The 19,918-nt window shown below is 40.3% G+C and overlaps 1 protein-coding gene across 7 annotated transcripts in view; it reads left to right on the top strand.

Moving 5' to 3' along the window:
• Positions 1–19,299, top strand: part of LOC108888876 (uncharacterized) — a 37,011-nt gene extending 17,712 nt beyond the window's left edge. For 4 of the 7 annotated variants that reach the window (XM_018685068.2, XM_018685072.2, XM_018685067.2 and 1 more), the window contains 3 exons: positions 10,194–10,262; positions 11,672–11,854; positions 15,740–19,299. In XM_018685068.2, the coding sequence (XP_018540584.1) occupies positions 15,782–17,284 (1,503 nt within the window). In that variant the 5' untranslated portion in view covers positions 10,194–10,262; positions 11,672–11,854; positions 15,740–15,781 and the 3' untranslated portion in view covers positions 17,285–19,299. Of the gene's footprint in view, positions 1–7,752; positions 8,924–10,193; positions 10,263–10,474; positions 10,560–11,671; positions 11,855–14,194; positions 14,352–15,739 lie in introns of those variants that run through there. The other 3 variants (XM_018685076.2, XR_001961896.2, XM_018685075.2) reach the window with 3 other exon arrangements.
• Positions 19,300–19,918: the final 619 nt, after the last annotated feature.

Genomic DNA, 19,918 nt, shown 5'->3' with positions numbered 1-19,918 from the left:
AGTGAAAGGGGTTGGGTGGGGGGGTTAGGGAGAAATTGCACTACAGAGTCTCATTCTATCCTGAGAGAGCTAATAATTTATGGTTTGTGAGTAGCAGATACTTATCCTGCCCCTGCACCAAGCTGTCATCAGACTGAAGAGGTGCATTAGCATTGACGGGGAACTCAGGTCCGAGTCCTCGCTGCACACGGGTCAGATCCAGTTTTGAGGGGGACAAAGGAGAAAGCATGCAATCTTAGTCCTCTTTCTCAGTCTCTAAATGGCTTCTTTTTTAAAAAAAAAAAAATACTCTGCTGTAGGTGCTGGTGAAGTTAAATGTCAATTTTGGACATGTTTTCTGAAAATATTTCAGTTATTAATTTATCTGTGTATATAAATATATATATTTGCCTGTCCACATATTCATTTTTTCTCATCACAGTCAATCATGCTATTTTTGTTTTGTTTAATTGTGATTTTCATTTGATTTTGATTTTTGAATTTATTTTTTTATGATCTTAAGTGAGAAAAAATTATGTTCACCTAAACAGTGTGTGACCCTTTGTAAAAATGAACTGGACCAGCAGCAGTCCTTGGCCCGGAGTTTGAGAACCGCTGTCTGAGGCCTGCATTCCTGTTGAGGTGGCACTCGCCAGACGATTCATAGCTGTGGTTAACAGTTTATTTGCTGTCACTGGGCAGATTTCGCTCCTCTGTGCCCCTACATTTTTTGGGCGGTAGTCTCTGTGCGTCACTTCTCAAAGACGACGAGTGGTTGAAAGCCACCTGAAATCTTTGTTCTGTCTTTGACAGCAGAGCCTAAATGTTTTAGTTTTTTTTTTTTAAATTGTGGTTTCTTTAATTGACAGGAATGTCTTGTTGTGAGGCAGCTGTGTGCGTGATTTAAGTAATCCTCTCTCATTAATTACCTCTCCAGTCAATCATTCTGTTTTGTTTTTTGTTTTTTTTGTCACATTTCTCATGTAGAATACCACGAGGCCATTTGATGGCTTTCCTCTCTGACTCACTGTTGTTGACATATTTCATGTATATTTTTTGAAGATTGCAGAACAGAATAGTTAAAATCTTGAGATTAATTGTGTCAAAAACTGATAAGTATGAGCTGTAGTATTTCTGTTCATTTGCTAATCTGGACATGTGAATTGAAACAAATTTCACTTTGTTTTCAACAGAAAAATTATTCTACTCTTTCTTGAATATGTTTATTATAAATCACGTGTACTGTCTGTTAGGTAAAATAGATTCATCAAAATTCTTCTCATCAGAGAAATAGAGATTTTATTATCATCTTAATGGATAAGTGTTTGCCACTAGTTTTTATACAAAATCTGAAACTCATGCAGTGCATATTCCCTAAAAATACAACTAATTATTTTAACAATAATGACTGAGAAACAGTATGTTGTCACACAGTATTGTTTCAGCTGCAAGATTAACACATGATGATCATGTGCATGATAATCCATATCCCCAGAGTCAGTATTGGATGTGATTACAATTGAAATTAAATTAAGAAACTGAACTACTGATAACTTCAATTTGAGAGGTTTACATAAACACAGTGTTTTGTTCCTCATGGGCCAAATTGTTTATTGTTGGATACTTTGGACAGAATATTTTTGTAAATTATGAAAATGTTTAGGATCACGATGCACTGGCAGCACAGCCAGTTTTCAACAAATTTAGAGTTCATTAACATTTTGGTGATACTACTTTGATATATACTTTGGCACAACATGATTAATTTGTTTTCGCTCTCTCAAGAGGGCAAACTGTAATCCGCACAAAGCTTCACCTGACCCGACACCAGCCGCGGTTCGGGCTTATATGCCACCCTGGCCTCCAGTGCAGGGGCTTCCCACCAGACTCACATTGGCAAGCAAACACACCCAGGCAGATTGGCAAAGAGCTGGCATTGGCACAACCATGCCGCATTCATGCGTGATTCGACTGCGAATGAGACACTGAGAGAGGTTTAAAAAGGGGAGGAGAGGAATCAAGGGGATGAAGGGGGGAGACTTAGTTGGTATGAACAGAGAGATTGTCTGAGAAAAAAAAGACAGAAAAAAAAGTTGTGAAAGATTTTGAGGCCTGAAATGTTTGGTGATGAAGGACAAATAAGAGGCACTTAGAGAGGCAGGAGGATGGCCAAAGAAAGAAAATGAAGGGTAGGCGGAGGGTGGGCTTTTAGTATGGCAGAGGGCAGTGGAGAGGCGAGGTGAATGGGTTTGCATTTGGAAGCTGGCCAAAAAAAAAAAACAAAAAAAACAATCTATGTCTCTATTAAGCATATGGTGCTGCCATATCTTTTGTTAACACTTAGTTGGCTCATTTTTCATTTAATGGTAGTAAAATGGTAAATCTTAAGTACAGTTAACAAGTTGAGACTGATTACAAATGGCATTTATCCCCGTAATGTAATTGAACGAGACCCAGCGCAGCCATTCATCATCTTTTACACATTTACCTGGGCTATGCAATGCATATTAATACACAGTTCAAGTCCTGGCAGGCAACAGAATGAGTTACCTTTCTGAGGAGTCAGTGATGTTCCATTAGTGTGTTTGAATCTGGCTTCCTCAGTGAGGCCCCAGTCATCCAAGACTTTAAGGTTGTATTTTTGGTGCATTGACCAGGCTGAATAGGAGGCCAAGAAACTCTGCTGTGCAGCAGCTATCAAGTAATCAATGAGTCCTTGAGGCACACAGAAGGAGTGTCAAAACACAGCCATTGACTGCTAACAACAGCCAATTTTGCTGCTTTTGCAGGAGATCACCTCAGCTAGATGTCGAATGTGTGGGTGCGCCCCATTATTTATGGAGGATAATGAGGGAGATTGACTGGATAGTGCTGTTACTCCAAATTGTCATCCAATTACTCACCCATTAGAACCTATTTGTTACATTGAAAATTGCTCTACAATGCACCAATTTCTGCTTTACCCTGAACATACCTTATTAAACCTATCCTGTTTAAATGTGCCAAGATATCTGACACCATTCCTTAGATTCTTATGAAGGAACAAGTAAATAAACAAAATAGCAGATATTAACTGGACTCAATCCAGATAAAATACTACATTTGTTTGTATTTAATATCTGAAAATACAAAGCTCATTCATTCTTCCACTCATTCATTGCCTCACTCATATTTGGCATATCAGTGGCTGGAAAGAGGCATGGCCATTTCTACAGGCGACACTCACATTTACTGGCTCCTCTGTAGCACTGCTTAACTCTGTAGGGTGCTTCACATATGTGACACTGTTTGGCCTTGTTAATACAAAGACCTGAGGGCAGTGACGTGTTCACAACTGCCGCTATTCTGTTGGGTAACACTTGATGATAATCCACCTGTCACAAGGTCAGTTGTGCCTTTTTAGGAACACAGAGCTTTTTGAAGAATTTTTACCTTGATGTGGTTGCTAGGTGGAGAGCGACAGAATGGGCTAGAACACAAAAAATGCTTCAGAGTGCTTCAAAAGAACCAGAGGCCTGTTTCACAAATGTGATCTGCAATGCATGCAAATTACACACTGGTATAGCATTGCATTTCTAAAGTAATTGATCAATATACAGATAAATTTGCAAGTTCTAAACGGCTTTTGGTTTTGAATAGTGACAGGTGTCAAAATTAGCAAAAGATGAAATAGTTTCTTATTGCAAATCGCGTGTGAAACAGCTGTTCCAAAGGACCACACCTGAAGGTGGGGCAAAAAGCCATAAAAGTCATAGAGACGCAATGAATCGTTCAAATCTGGATAATTAAGCGCGCTTTGGTCCAGTCTCTCCTCGAAGGCATTCGTTTGTTGTTCTCAAAAGCCTGAGAGAGAAGTTCAAACCCTGCCTACTTTCACAGCTCTGCACACCACATGGGCGTGATGTCTGTTTTGGAAAATTACAAATATGTTTGGACACAGCTTCAGGTGCGACCTAGCACTTCATATGAAGACTATTGATTAGGTGGGCGAGGTTATTTCATTCAGATTTATTTCTTTATTTATCTGCGTAGCACTTTTCATCAAAAGAAACATGAGGTGATATACAGTAAATAGACACATCGAAATATGATGGAATAGATAGAAGCTAAAAGTAAAACCCACGAAATGAGAACAGTAGCAGTTATAATGCAGTGAGGGATATAAATGAACAACCCTGTCTTTGAAGGACACTTATTTGTGACCAGATTACTTTTTCTGTTAATGTAATGAGGAAATGTTCTTAATATTTCATGTATTTGGCAAGTCACAAATACTGAATGTATTGCTAAAATATTCATATTTGTTTTCCTCACATCCCACTCACAGTGAGGGAAAGATCGTGGTCTGGTTTAATATAGAGAAACTTCACACACGTCAGACACAATGTGTTTATTAACATTTAACCAAAATCTAATCTCCTTAACTCAAAGCACTTGAGTTAAGTGAGGACCTTAACTCAAGTGCTTTTGTTACTGTAATCTAAGCACAGACATTACTGTGGATGCAAACTCCAATATGTCACCTCCTGGTGACTCTCCTGCCATTAATAATTATACCATTTCATTCATTAGAAAAACATAAAAAAAACATTGCCTATGAACATAATCCAGCCAGCAATTATGTTGCCATCACAACTGTAACTGTGAAAACAGTTTAATGGTATATAAATGTAATTTATAGGAGACAGAATTGGGGTGAATAGTTCAGATAATGACTCAATAACTACTTTAAGCAGTTAACTGTTTGAGTCATTTTTCAAGCAAAGATGCAAAACATTTGCTGGTTCCAGCCTGTCATATGTGAGGACTTACTTTTCTTTGTCTGATATAAAAGTAAAATAAATGTCTTTAGGTTTTGGACTGTTGTTCAGACAGAACTGAACTTGTGGTTATTGTTAATTGTTAACAACTACCTGATATCTTACAGGCAAAACGTTGCATCAAAAGAAACCAGCACATTTAATAATGTTGGAGAAAGATGCGTTAGTCGCCGGTTTAATAAATCAATAAATCTTAGTTATATCTGTTGTCCAATATGTTGAGTTAAGATACCTCCATAGGCAAGTAAAGCTGAAGATGTGCTGTCTAACCTAACTAATGTTTGAGTGAGATGAAAACAGAACAGGATTATTCGACTTTAACCTCAGAATGACAATGAAGTTCTGCTCAGTTGTGCTGAATGGAGTCTTTGAGGATATGGAAGATTCCGCCAGCTCCACTTGCAGAAGTAGGTCAGGCAGACGCCTACAGTAAGCAACTGCAGGTTAACTGCTTGTCTTTGTATTCGGAGACAGTCTTGGCCTCTGGTGGGAGGAGGGGGGTGGTGGTTTATGTTCCCTGTCTTCCCACAAGAGGGAGACAGGTCCACAAAAATGCATGGAGTGCAGTTAGTGGCTCAGCTATTATTCCTCCAATAATATCACAGTGTTCAACTTTAATCTTGTAGCCACAAACTAAGCTTTAAAAGAAAAACATATTTAATTTTGGATGAAACTGGAGATTTGCCACAGTGTTATTCTTGTGTTAAAGATAATATTTCTTGGAAAACATACTCAAGTATGTAACGATTATGTCTTATGTCTGTATTAATCTGAAACATAGCTTTATGATGATTGTACAAGATGCGGGACATGCGACAGGCAGGGACAGACAAGGACAGACAGACAAACGTAAAAGACGAGAGGACTCTGCGTGGAGGAAGAAGGAGAGACTCCAGCGCTGACCCTGCTCCGGTGCTCTGCAGTGTGAGGTAGTTGGTTGTATGGTTTCGCATAATAAACAGCCTGGAGATAACTGTACAACCTTCTAGCTTTCCCTGCGGTGTCACCCAGACTTCGTATGAATGCCATCAACCTTCATGCCTCTTGAAGTGGTGAGTACGAAGACTGATGTGAAAAAGAACAAAAAGTTCTAGAAATGACGACTTTTCAATGGAGGATAGGAATGAAAGTAATATGATATTAAACATGACAAAGTAATACAGAAAAAGATGTCAGGCGTTTTTAGAGTTGAAAACTATATTGTACAAGATTCTATTATGAGGTGGATCCTATATTTGCTCTCTTTTTTTTACTTTTGAAACATTATTTTTACCTCGTCCACTCCTTCAAGGTCAGTTTTAGTAAGAGTCTGGTGGATGTCTTTTGCATTGACAGAAAAAACATATACACTCACAGCCTCTACCATCAGAGATCACATCCATTATCAGACTTAAGATAGTTCTGCATTTCTCCTTCAGCAAATTAGATTTCAAATTCACAACGACAACATGAAAACAAGCCACTGAAACTGTTTCTGCACCGACTTTAAATCTGAAACATCTGAAATACTAATCAGGTTTTGCTGTCGAAGTCCAGCTAATCCAGACGTCGATATACCCACCTTGCTCTGCAGTGCTGTTTGATTTGTGATTTGGTGCAGTCCAATGGGGTATAGAGCCAACTATCAATAGCTGTTTGTGTCTTAGCATGCCGTGCACAAAAACACAGAGTGCCTCTTTAGACGACATTACGCTGGAATGCTAAAACCAGTAGAACAGGAAAGTCCCCCTTTTAGAGAAGTCATAGAGAGCATTTTTGCTGCATTTGTTAGTTTGTTCATATTGTACATCAGGTTAAGATTCATCAAACCTTGATTTAACAGTCTGAAGACATCATCATTTTAACTGTGGTATTTTCTATCTTTTCTTATTTTCTTTTATTTTAAATTCAACTCAAATATGAACAATTTAATCGCAAAACATTGTCTAGTTTTTGTTTCATTGTTGCTGTTTTCGATGCGTATTTATTCAGTCGACATAACACTGTCCAGAGTTGACTGCCGCTCTCTGTAGTCATGGCAGATAATGATAGTGAGCCCAGACGTTAGTGTCAGTCTGTCCTGAAACTCGGGGCTGTATATGAACTTGCTTACCGCCTCCTGCCTCCTTCCCCTCTCCTTCCTGCGCCGCCCCCCCCCTCCCACACACACACACACACCACCACCACCACCACAACCCCCCACCTCTCCTCCCCCCTTTAGCTCCCCACCACTACTCCTACCCCCACCCCCCACCCCTTCTGTCCCCCCCCAGTGTGTCTGGCTAGTGGCTCAGACACTCAGTATCCGCATTGCGTTGCAGTGTGCTCCAGCGAGGAGGGGAAAAAAGAGCATATATCAGCAATCTCTGCCGAGCACTGCTCTTTTCTGTACGCACACAAAGAAACGACTCCCCGGCATGCTCTTACTCAAGAGGAAATACAACCGTCACAATAGAGCCTGCCTGCCGCTCGCTATTTTGTAAACGGTGGCTGATTCCTCCATTTCTTTATACATTTAATGTTGACATTTCATACGTGATGCTGACAGATATTTTTTTTTCCTGTTAACAGCTCTATTTCCATGTCAGTTCCTCTTAAGTTTATTGTAATTATATTCTGTTTATCACTACACAAAAATGAAAATTGTCACAACAAATTTCAGATTCTCCCCCACGTTGGGAGGAATTTTGGGAGTTTTTCTTTTAAAGGTCCAAAGTTCAGCTATGTAATTTCACAATTTACCGACCATGTTTTTTTATCGCTCTCCTATATAATGGTGGATATTTGGGAATTTGTGTAAGAAAGGTTGATGGATGAATATGTGATGAACTGTGCAGATAGCAGAGTGTTGTGTTAATGAAATATGGAAGAAGAGCAGCAGTGTTGTGGTCAGAACGGCTGGGAGGTTAATCACCTTTGGGCTTGCTGTGGCTTTGATCCTCATGCTGTGTAAAATCCACAGCCTCCGTCTGTGAGATCCCCCACCCCCCACCCCACCCCCAATGCCCTGTTCCCTCCCTTACCCACACACACACACACACACACTCACACACTCCCTCTCTCTCACACAGATGCATGTGTGCACAGCAGTGCACGAGGACATGCGCGCCACAGCACCTCACACACATGCGCCTCCCTCCGAACACGTTGACTCTCCCTCTCTCCTCCAGATGCACGAACACAGCAGCGCAAGTTCAAGCACACACACACACACACACACACACACAAACACAGTAACAGACACCCATGTAGAGAGACACGGCATCGTGTGAACGTAGACTGCAAGATGGGCGAGACGGGACGTCACGCCTGGAAAAAAAATGGAAGGGGTTAGAGTGGGGGAGAAAGGGAGAGAGAGGGAAAGAGAGGGGGAGAGGGGGAGAGAGGGAGAGGAGGGGAAGGATGAAAATGAGGGGAAGGGCTGAGACGGAGCATGGGGAGGCGGGGACAGAGTGATAGAGAGTGTTCAGGCAAGAGAAGAAGAAAGAGCGATAGCTGGAGATACTGCATGCTTGCATAAGTGTCTGCGAATGTGTGTGTGCGCGCGCGTGTGTGTGTGTGTGTGTGTGTGTGTGTGTGTGTGCGCGGGCATGCATGCACGTGTTTGTGTGTGATGTATGTAGGTGACACAGATTTATGAAAGGACAGGGTCATAGATGGAGGCGCTGTTGGTGGTTGTTGGGGGTTGGGGGAAGTGGGGGTGTTGGTACAGCACCAGATAATGGAATCAATGCAATTGTCTGTGTGTGTGTGTGTGTGTGTGTGTGTGTGTGTGTGTGTGTGTTTGTGCGCGCGTGTGTGTGTGTGTGGTGTACCTGCCTCATAGACATTGCTTGCTCGGACTCTAATCGCCTGGAGAATTAGTGATGTGACTTGGCAGAGGGAAACAGGCACAAAACAGAGCCAGGGACAGCGCCTGAGAGAGGGATAGAAGAAGAGGAGAGACAAAAAGAGGAGAGCGAGAGATGGAGGGGTAGCGAGAGGGGAATAGCTTTTCTGTTCGCCGCTGCGTACAGCGCTCAGAGAAAAAGGAAGACTGAGAAGATGGGGCAGGATAGGTTTTATCAAGCGTTATTTTCTTTACCACTGGATTAATTGAAGCTTTTTTTTTCTCTCTCAGGGGGAAAATGGATCAATAACTCATCGTAAGAGTGCGTTGCGTTATATATGTATGTGTCTGTGTGTGCGCATACCTGTTTTATGTACATGCACTTGATGTTTGCATGTGCACACGGACATGAGTACAAATGTGCGTGTGTGCGTGTGTGTGGTCATGTAAGGAACACCAGGCAAAGGCAAATGGTGAGTTCAGTGCGACTCGCGCGGGCCGGATAACAAAATCGAGACAATTCGACTGACCACGTCCACCCGCCATCTTCCCTTCATTTGTGTCCACCCTCATGTTTATTATTTTTGACATAGGTTTCATTTCTTTTTCCTTCATGAGAATATCTCACTTCATTCTCCCTCTTTAGCCTCTGGTTTTCATCCTCCGGTCTTTGTCTCTGGTGCTTTAGAGAGCAGCAGAGGAGCTCATAAAACTGGGACAGAGGAAAATATCTCAGAGCACAGAGACAAAGAGGAAACAGAGAGAGAGAGAGAGGCAGTCTAATTTTTCACACAGGCAGCAAAGGGCTTCATGTTCCGTGTGCCTTTGTGGGGTTGCACGTTTGTCTGCATGTGTGCGCACCTGGCCACAGACAGCTTTTGTAAGTTAAGAGACATGCTCTGGATCGTCGGTGGACGATAAAGCTGTCGTCTGCTCAGACTTAACGTGTGATGCAGACGGAGCTTTTCAGCTGTGTGCCAGTTGTTTGAACCCCTGGCTCACATTCTTCATGTGGCATCTGCAGTGTCAGGCTTGTGTGACATTTATTTTGTCTGGGGAAGAGTAAATCAGTGTTACTCCCTCAAGGCTGAACATCTTTGTCATGGGGGAGTGATTGCATAATCCTGTGAGATCACAAGGCCTGTAGGAAATATAAGACGACAGTGTTGTCTGCGGCTCCAGGCACAGCTGTCTGTGGATGTTTCATGGATGTGCACGAGCAAAGACTCGAGTGCATTCATGTGTGTGTGTCTATGAACTGTATGACCGCTCTGCTGGAGCTTAACGCTTGCACAGGCCATATGCTCATCCCATACGCAAATCCCGTTTCATACATTAAATTTGAGGATTTTCCTCTGCGTATGTGCGCCTGTCCTCAAATGCTTTGTCTATCTGTCTGCCAGCAGGGGGCATTTTGTTTGAACGTCTTGCTGCACAGACCTGCACTGAATAACAGGCGCTGGCTATGTCAGGAGGAAAGACGGTGAAAGGGCCCTGAAAACGAAATAAACGGATTAATTATGCTACGAGGATCGATATTTTTAAGTTGAGCGACGTATTTTAACGTGTTTTTCCTTCTTTCGCAGGGTGTGATCCAGCCCAGATGTGTCAGAACGCTTCGAGTCGGACTGCATCAGCATCGATAACAAACAACGGTAACCATCAAATATGACGTACAAACTGTCTCTTGGTCTATTTTTGTTAGAATTTAAGATGCCATGTACCTGTCAGTGATTAAAATGTTTTTATATGCAGGTTTAATAAAAGTTAATCTCTCTGAGCTTGCGTAACAAAATAATTCACAGCAAATATACATGACATATATATACGTCACTGACGTATGTTTTATCATGTTCAAATTTCACAGCTCTCAGTAATATTTAAGGATTTTAACAGTGGCCGAGGCTGATTGAAGAGCTGCTGCCTTCTCGGTGCAGCAGTGTCTGACAGCGTGCTTCATTGTCCCTGAGACCCTTAACCTGTGATGATATGAAAGGTCACAGGTGAGGTCCTTGGGAACAAAGGTGCACGCTGCTGCGTCTGGAGATCACAACACTTCCTGTCATTAGACTGAGAGAAAACTTCTCACGTCGCCAGACAGCACGTTACGTGCTTTGTAAATCATGAGATCATCACAGATGTCAGAGATGTGTAATAGATCAGAGTAACTCTACAGAATTAGAGGTTTTGACTGTGTGACGTCACCTGGAGACAAATCCCCGAGACTTTCCAGACATCAGGGGGAAGCCAAGGAGAGACGATGTGCTTCTCTGCAGGGGGCAGTGCCCTTTGGCCGACTTTGTGCAATGAATGCTTACATGGTTCCATAAGAAGGCAGCCAAGGGTCGTGACCCCGATATATGATTCACGTGGGATTTTTGAATCTCTTCACAGACTGAAACCTACTGAAGACCTGTCGTCAACTGATGTATTTTTGCTAGTGTTCGGAGTTTAAGAAAATATGTTGCTGATTAAAAAAAAAAAGTGTATTTTCTCAAGGCTACAACTAACAGTAATTTAGATTATCAGTTAATCTGCTGATCATTTTCTCATCATAAAATAGTAAAAAGATTTTCATCACAATCTCCAGGAGCTGAAAGTGACGCATTCAGAAAAAACAGTCCAGAACAGGAAACAGAAAATGTTTGAATAATAATCGTTGCTGATTAATGTTTTGTTGCTGTGGATGAATGATGTGAACCTTGCCTTGGATGTTACGTTTTTTTGATTAAGTGAAACTATGACAATAAAACTGAAGAAATGCTGAAAACCTGTCGTTTTCATGTCAATCCAATAAATACAGGATTTTTTTTATGCGATCAGCTGTTTTCTCTGGTATATTGGGGCACGTAAGCAGCGTAGGAGACGTTTTTGCTCGCTGAGTCAGTAACTTAATGCACGATAAATGTGTCAGATCAGTGTAGCAAAGATCAACATGTGTGCAGAGAGCACAAGTCAAGCCCTCTTCGCTGTCACATTTTTCTGACCGCTTAACAAACCTCGCCACAGCTGGCAGTTCTCAGGTGAATAAATGAAAGTGACATGGTCTTTTTTTTTTCTCCAGACCCTCACCCTGACACTCAGCCAGGGTGGCTCAGTGTTCCCTGGCTCTCAGCCCCTCCATGTGTTTGTGCATCCCAGGACAGTTGACATTGATTGTGCTGGAGACAGACTGAGACACATTAGTACCCAGCTCGGGCCTGCTGCTGAAAAACACATTAACTGGCTGCATTGGGAGCCCTGTCTGGTAACCATGGCAAAGCACACAGGGAGGGAGGGAGGGACTGAGGGAGGAAGAGGGGGAGGAGGAGGAGGAGGAGGGTTGAGACAGGGCAGCGGGTTCAGCACACAGTCTCTCAGGGGTTGTCTTTCTCAAACACTCCTTTCCTTTCCCGTGGCCACGTCTGTCATTTTCTCTCAGCCTCTCTCTCTTTTAAACTGACAACCTCTCTCTCTCTGTCTCTCTCCTCCTCACACACATATAAACACCATTTGCATATTTCTCTCTCTTCTTTTGCATTCTTCTTATTGATGCTGACCTCATCACTCTGCCCTTACCTCATACTCCACCCCCTTATCCAACTACCCTGTGCAACATAATCTGCCTCTCTCTAATTTGCCTCTCTCTTTTTTTTCTTGCCTTCCCCCCTCTTCCATTGTGGAGAGGTACGAGAAAGACAGGAGGAAGCTAAAACTATGTGAAAATGTGGAATCAACTTGTACTGACAAACCATCTGAAGAGGGACAGATGAGCTGGTTATTTTCAACAATAGCTACTCGTACTATCCACGTCTACAGCATAGTGTCAAATTCTTTTTTAAAATAGTTTTTAAGGTTCCTAATCTCTATGATGCTTTACTTTCCCTGTATGGGATCAATAAAGATGATCTCATCTTATGAATCAGTCACACCCTCTTTAAATAAGAATTAGGCTTGTCTTTTGTCTGCAGATTGATTTTCTTAATGGAAATTTCGACCTTAGAGCCACACTCAGGCTGGCCAACTTAAAATATATGATGGACTCTGTTATGGTGCTTCAGTACACTTATGGGTACTTGTACTTTGAGTATTCCTTCTTGAGAAGATTTTGGAATTGAAAACCACATATTAACTTAATTAACTACCCACTTAAGCTCAGGTATGTAACTTGCTGAGCCTCAGCCACTGTGGCCTCTAGTTACAAGATAATGGTAAAACAGCAGCTCAGTATTGTCAATTATTGTTGACGGTTACACAGTAATATATAAAATTTGTAATAAAAATGGTCGCAGCAAAACCCCTGAGTGTACTGAGAGGGTGAATTTAACATCTTAAGAGCTCAACTGAAGAATGTGTCATCTCTTCTTGTAAAAGTCACATTGTCTCGCTTTTATAAACCAGATAGATTAAAGCTGTTAACTCAGCCACCACTGGTCGATCATCTATTTTCATACGCTTCTCTTATAGTCATGCAAATGAAATGCTTCTTTGAACTGAAATATATCTGATACTGTTGTTTATTGTGTCATGCACATACACATGCTCAGCCCACATGAGTTTATAAGATAACAGAGGTACCACTGCAGTAGTGACAAAGTTTTGCCAGAACTTCTCAGAATCTTTAGATAAAACATGTCACTAAAAGATTCTCTTCCTAAAACACAAAAGAAGCTTTTCTTTTTTCTTTCTAATCTTCTAACTACAATGACCGACATCAGAAATGATGTACATTTTACTCAAGTTTACTTTAAGTTATAGCCTTTAAATCATGGAATTTGCTTTTGGCAGAGTTACTTATTTTACACAACAGAAAAACTCCTCGCTACAAGAAAATCCATAAACTGATTTTATGTGACTATTTTTGTAATTTAGGTTTGTACCAAGTAAAAAGCCATTTTCACCAGTCCAATCGTTATTTACACTTAACAGGTTCATCTGTAGGGGGCGGTGCTGAGTTACAATCCCACAGTCAAAGTGTTTGGTTGAGGTGGATAAATACTAAATATACAATATACAATATATACATATAGTAAAGTAAACCACTTTATGTGATTTAATCGTAATCTAAATTAAATAACGATAAATAATCAATACATCATACTATACAAGGTCTGTATGCACGTTTTGTAAGAATCTTTTAAACTAAATATTAGAGTGGTGTTGTGTCCCTTTCATATTTATAGATTAGATCAGATAAGATAAACTTTATTGATCCCACACAAGGTAACTGAGTCTGCCAGCAGCAGAGATACAATAACAGATTCAGTTTAAACTGTGCAGTATACAACATACATTATGAATTCAACGTAAAATCAACGAAAATCGAAGCTGCAAATGACTATACACACCGACATGAATTATAAGAGCGACGTGTATTTGCAGTAAAATAATCACAAAATGAAAAGAAATTTGCAATGAAAAATAATTAATTGCAACAGTTGCATTATAGGAGGAGGGAGTGGGCGGTGTCTGTTGATAGCAGCGTGGAAGTATTAGTAAAGAAGTGACATTGTAAATATGGTATAAATTCTTTATGTAGGCTGCAGTGGATGTGATATATCACAGTCACAGCTTGGGAGGGGAACTGAAACTCTCCGCTGCAGTTTCCTCCGGAGCCTCCTAAACGTCACGGACGGCCGGAAGCGGTCGCAAATTTAAACAGCCACCACAGCAACAATAAAGGCGTACTTTCACTTTACGGGTTTTCTGATGACTCAATATTTGATGAAAAATTAAAGTAAAACCGAACAGAGGATTTCTTGAAGGTGAGAGATGCACTCTGTTGATTACAGTATTTTATCTGCTTTACGCCGCTAGCTTCTCTCTCCATCGCCGTCGATTTTGAAGCTGACTATTACCTGGAAAACAGTCTGGTCCATAGTCATAGCGATTTTTAAGGCCTTAAATCTAACCAAATTTAGTGTCCGTCAGTTACACCTGACAATGCACGAGGTCTGTAGGATTTTTTAAAATAAATTGCATGTTTTTCAGTATGTAAATATGCAGCCTAAGAACACAAAAATATTAGTATTCGCACGCAGCGACATTAAGTGTGCACATGTTGTTGCTAGCTTCCTGAGCACTTGACCATCCATGCACCTTCCCGCCGTTAAAAGATTGTAGTCCAGAAGATAGACACAGCCGTGCAAAATCCATCCCTTCAGTAATAATATGAATATGCAAATTTTATAAATTGCATGCATTTCATGCCGAAATAATATTTCAAAATGTGCACATGTGTATATTGTATGATTCTGCAGACTGGGTTGTTTGTTTAGATTATATTTGCTTCCTCTGCTTTTCTTCAACAGAAAATAATATTGTTTATTTAATATCTAGAAACGTGGTTTTATTAATTATAGTTTTTCTGAAATTGAAAACGTTTTCAAGTTGTTATGATTGTGTTAGTAAAGTATTTGACAGCTGTACTCTTTAGATATAGATAATATTCAGATTTAAAACGTTTTATTATAAATAAAATGTGAGTCTTATTTAAATGTAACTTACATTTATTCTTACAAGTTAATTACATTTTAGCAAGTCATTAGTCAAAGGTAATGAAAAGATTTATAGGTTATAGGTATAAGGTTTATAGTTTAATATATTAATTACAGGCACAGGTTTGAAGTATGCACTGTTCCATTTTTTTTCTTCTTGTAAAAATAACAATTGCTGCATTATATTGCAGGAGTTTTTGGTCATTACAAAAAATTGTCTCGTTAAAATTGGCACTGCAACTAACAATTATTTTTATTTTAATTATATAAGTAGTTTTGTCCATAGAGCATCAGAAAACAGTGAATATACAAAATATATAATATTCTAGAGCACACATTCATCCAAATGCCTTGTCCAAAAGAAAAGAAAAGCAACAATACATTTTTAAATGACCAATTAATCGATTATCAGAGTAGTTGTCCATTAATTTTGTTTTAGTCAACTAAATGATTAATCAAATAATTGTTGCGGCTCTTATTAGATGTTTTCACAGTTTTATCGCATGGCTTTACCATTGTTCTGTCCATATTTTGTGAATTTTGTGGATAATAAAATCCAGAATTATGAATTTGTTATATAATGACTTTTAAATAATTTGATGTACATAATACTATTAATTAAATGGTAATTGTGCTTTTTGATGCTCAATTTACAGGTGCAAACCTAAGAGAAGTAGTTCCAAGCTGAAGGCAGAAGTATGGAAGAATTAAGGACGGCTGTGACAGAACAAGGAGATGGTGTGGGGAATGCAGGACAGTCCAGTGTAGACATGTCCAACAGTCCAACTAAAAGAGGAAGGGGGAGGCCGCAAGGTTCAAAGAAGCTGAAGGTTTGTGTAACAGACGTTAACCTAATGGAGCTGGTTTCAGGCATTTCCAATGGTGGGTCCACACAACCACAGAGAGGAAGAGGGCGTCCGAAACTTGCGAGCACAAAACCCACAGTGCAGGAGGGATCAGAGGACGATCATGCTGATAATTCTGTGCAGACTCATAGGGGTAAAGGGAGGCCAAAAGGGTCCAAGAAACAGGCCAGTAATGGAAACAATCCTATGACAGATCATTCTCCTAAGAAAAGAGGCAGGCCAAAAAAGTCTCCCAGTAAAAGCCCCCCTGAGAAGGCTATTTCTGAAGAGTTACCAAATGGTGGCTCTGCTACACCAAAAATGGGAAGGGGTCGCCCAAAAGGATCCACGAAACGCAAGTTAGAAAGTTTAACAAGCGGAGAGGAGGATGAGGGCAGTTCTGTAAAACCTCGGAAAAGAGGTCGACCAAAGGGCTCTCTCAATAAGAAACCCAGACTGGAGAGAGAGGTGAGCAGTGAGGGGGAAGCAGAAACCGAGGGAAGCCTAAATTCACCGAGAAGAGGGAGAGGTCGGCTCAGGAAGATGGAAGTGAATTACACCGGGAGGTCGACACAGGATACATCGAATGGCATCTCTAACACACCGCGGAGAGGAAGGGGAAGGCCAAGAAAAAATATTGAACAGAAAAGCAGAGATCAACAAGAACTGGTCTCAGATGGCTCCCAGTCAGTTAAGAGAGGAAGAGGTCGACCCAAAGGCTCTTTAAACAAGAAGCCCCCTGCATATAAGGTGCATGGTAAAGTAGGCCGACCGCGGAGAGTACACATTGCACCTGGAAGAGGGAGGCGCGGTCGACCAAGACAACAACCAGCCAAAAGGGGAAGGCCAAGGAAGTACCCTCTGCCGTCACCCGAGGAGCTGAAAAAGCCAAAAGTATGGAAGCCGCTTGGGCGACCGAGGAAATACCCACGTGTCGATCCTCCGGAGGGGGCTCCGCCAGCCCCCCGCAGAAGCAGAGGACGGCCTCGCAAATCTGAGTCTAAGAAAGGCGCTCACTTACGCAAGAGTTTGCCCACCACTCCATCCTCACCGCACAACCCCAATGATGGACCCCCGAGAAAAAGGGGCCGCCCCCCAAGTACTGCAAAAACTGAAGATGTCACGCCCCGGAAAAGGGGGCGCCCTAAAGGTTCAGTCAACAAAAATAAAGCCAGAAGTGAATCACAGCTCGACAGCACGCTCGCCAACCATTCAAAAGAAAAGAGTGATTCCTCTGCTGTTGGGGTGGAACATGAAGGAGAGCCAGTGGAGGAAGACGCGCCCACGGAGCACAGCGACCACACTGAAGTGCTCATCGAACAAGATGCAGGCTTTGAAGTTAGTAGCCAGGCTTGATGAACAATCCCGGTCTGACCAAAAAAGTTGCTGTAGTAGTTGCTGTTTAAACATAGAATTACAATCTTTGTCAATGAAAACATATTTTTAACATTTTGTCAGTTGGGTAGGCTAGATATTCAGCAGCTCCTCTGTTTTACTAACCTGTCCATCATGTTTTATTGTGCTTGATTATTTTTAAAAAATACTTTATTTCTGTCATCTGAGTAACAGTAGTACTTATAATCTTTTACTAGAACTGGCATGTAGAGTTTATTATTGTAGACTGATTGTTCCAGTTTTCGTTATCTTTCAGATGTAGTGTTTGTCAGTTTTAATGTGACAGTAAAACAGTTGCTGGGGAATAACTCGGAGGGGAAAACGTCAAAATAAATGTTGGAGAGATGAGAAGAAAAAACCCAACAATAACAGTGAAAATGTAGAGAGTCGAAGTCCTGGCATCATATCTGGGCTACAGCCTCTGTTCCACTAGCTTCTATAGCTCACTTCCTTTTGTAAATGTATTTATTTCCCCTTGAGTTTAAATGAGCCATCAAAAATATTATGTTTGACAGGAAGAGAGAGTAGAGGAATATTAATCAAAGATAATGAAAACTATTTTTTTAACCTATGTGTGACACATATCCAGACAAACTATGAAAAAGTTTTTTTTATTTCACTGTGTCTAAACAGGGGCTATATCGATATTTTTATAATAACGTTATAATAATCATGTACCAAATGACAATATGAAAGAGGTCGCTTGTACTTTAGCTACAGTGAATTATGTCCTGAATCCGTAGCTCCCTTCAGATTTACGTAGTTTTATATAGCGACTTTCAGCTCATGTTTTAGCAGTCCAATCTGTAATTTTACTGTTGTTGTTCACTTTCACAGCTCTCATTGCATCGTTTTCAGTTGTTTTTAGCAAAAAAACTAAACCAAACTGACAGACACATTCAGCAACCAGCTGGTGAACATAATGGAGCATTTAGAGCCAGATATCTCCCCGAGGAGTTGGAAGAGAACAAAACCCAGAGCTAAAACAGATTCAAAGTGAATGATGTTGTTCTGTAATTGAGGGACCTGTAAATAGTTCACTATTGTCAACTTAAAAGGCAGGTTTAAGCCGTGATGGTTTATAACTTATGAGAACTTGTTAAGGGCATCATCAAACAGAAATGTCACAACCATGCAAATACTGTTGAGTAAGATCTTAAGTTATTAACAAAACCCAGAAGTAACGGCCTCACTTCGGCTCTCTATTGAGTATCTGTCGGGAAAGGTTTGGGCCTTTGAAAATAAACGATGTCATTGTTTTTATCGATGCCATTTCACAGTTGATCATGTTGTCATATTTGTTTTGCCTTAATTGTTCAAAGCTTTGAATGTACCTTAAGTTTCCATTACTGTAGATCAATGAGTTTTCTTGCACAGATCAGCCTCTCGACGTTATTATTTTTTTAACATGCATTCCTTGACTGGATGAAAAGCTCTTTATCAAGCGCCTTCCTGCCGCTCATAGTTGCCCTGAAGATTTCCTCTTCCACTTGGAGCGTTTACTTTTTTAGTTTCAGCTGTCATCGCCCTAGTTCTCTAATGTTTACATGTAGCTGTGAAACCTTTCTCTCTTTTTTTTTTTAAATAACTTGAGAGCGTCATGAGATTAAATTCAAGTGATTGGATTGATTTCACAAACATTAATTGTTTTTGAGCACCTTGTGTACAAAAGATTTTGTGTGACATGACTTGTACATCATTATTACTGATATTAACACCTTTATGGTTGGGTCAAGCAATTGACATTTCTAAATGCCAAATTGTGCTTCTGTGTGTCCAGTTATCGTATGTAAAATAATGTGAGGTGAGGATGGAAATGCAGGTTTAAGGTTTTAAAAATCTTATTGAAATTCGATCTGGCTTTGTGAAGTCAAATCATTTTAAGTGGACTTATTTGGATTATATGTGTTTTGAACAAGAAGCCAATAATTTGTGAGATTATGGTCTTGAAATAAAATGTTGATCTTGCTGTTTTATTTTTCACAGTGTAGTGTGATGTTTGGATCAAATTAATTCCTTTCTATTCCTTGTTATTTTTAGTCTGTTCTATTATTATACTCCAGACAGTTAACATGATTCAATGATGTACATAAATCCACAGGCAGCAATTAGCTGTTTGTTACAGTGTTTGTGGGTGGCAGCTCCACCCTCACCAGTCCTGTTTAGTGACATGACTATGCACTTGAGTCAAGCTAAGTCAAAGGTTGTGTGTTTGACAGATGAATCACTACAAACTACTAAGACAAGTCAGAGTCATTCAGGTAAAAATTACTAAATTGTGTGTTAATACCTTGTTAGTAGTAAAAATGATTTTAGTACAGTAAGTATGTGCCTTTAGTACTTGACCATGTAGTAAGCATTTAGACTTCATGACATAAGGATAAAGGGTGTATTGAATAAAGGCACATATAGAGAACATGAATTAAATGGAAATCACAAATTATTTCAACATAATTATTAAATGAGAGCACAAATGACTAATTTGAGGGAACAAATGATCAAATAGAAAGAACAAATTATATGCTTTAATTGTGCTTTCCATTTGATAATTTATTCTGAATGATTAAATCAAGAGCACAATTTACTAATTCAAGT

The sequence above is a fragment of the Lates calcarifer genome, linkage group LG3 (assembly GCF_001640805.2).
Source record: "Lates calcarifer isolate ASB-BC8 linkage group LG3, TLL_Latcal_v3, whole genome shotgun sequence".
NCBI lineage: Eukaryota > Metazoa > Chordata > Actinopteri > Centropomidae > Lates > Lates calcarifer.
This window is presented reverse-complemented; position numbering and strand designations above follow the sequence as displayed.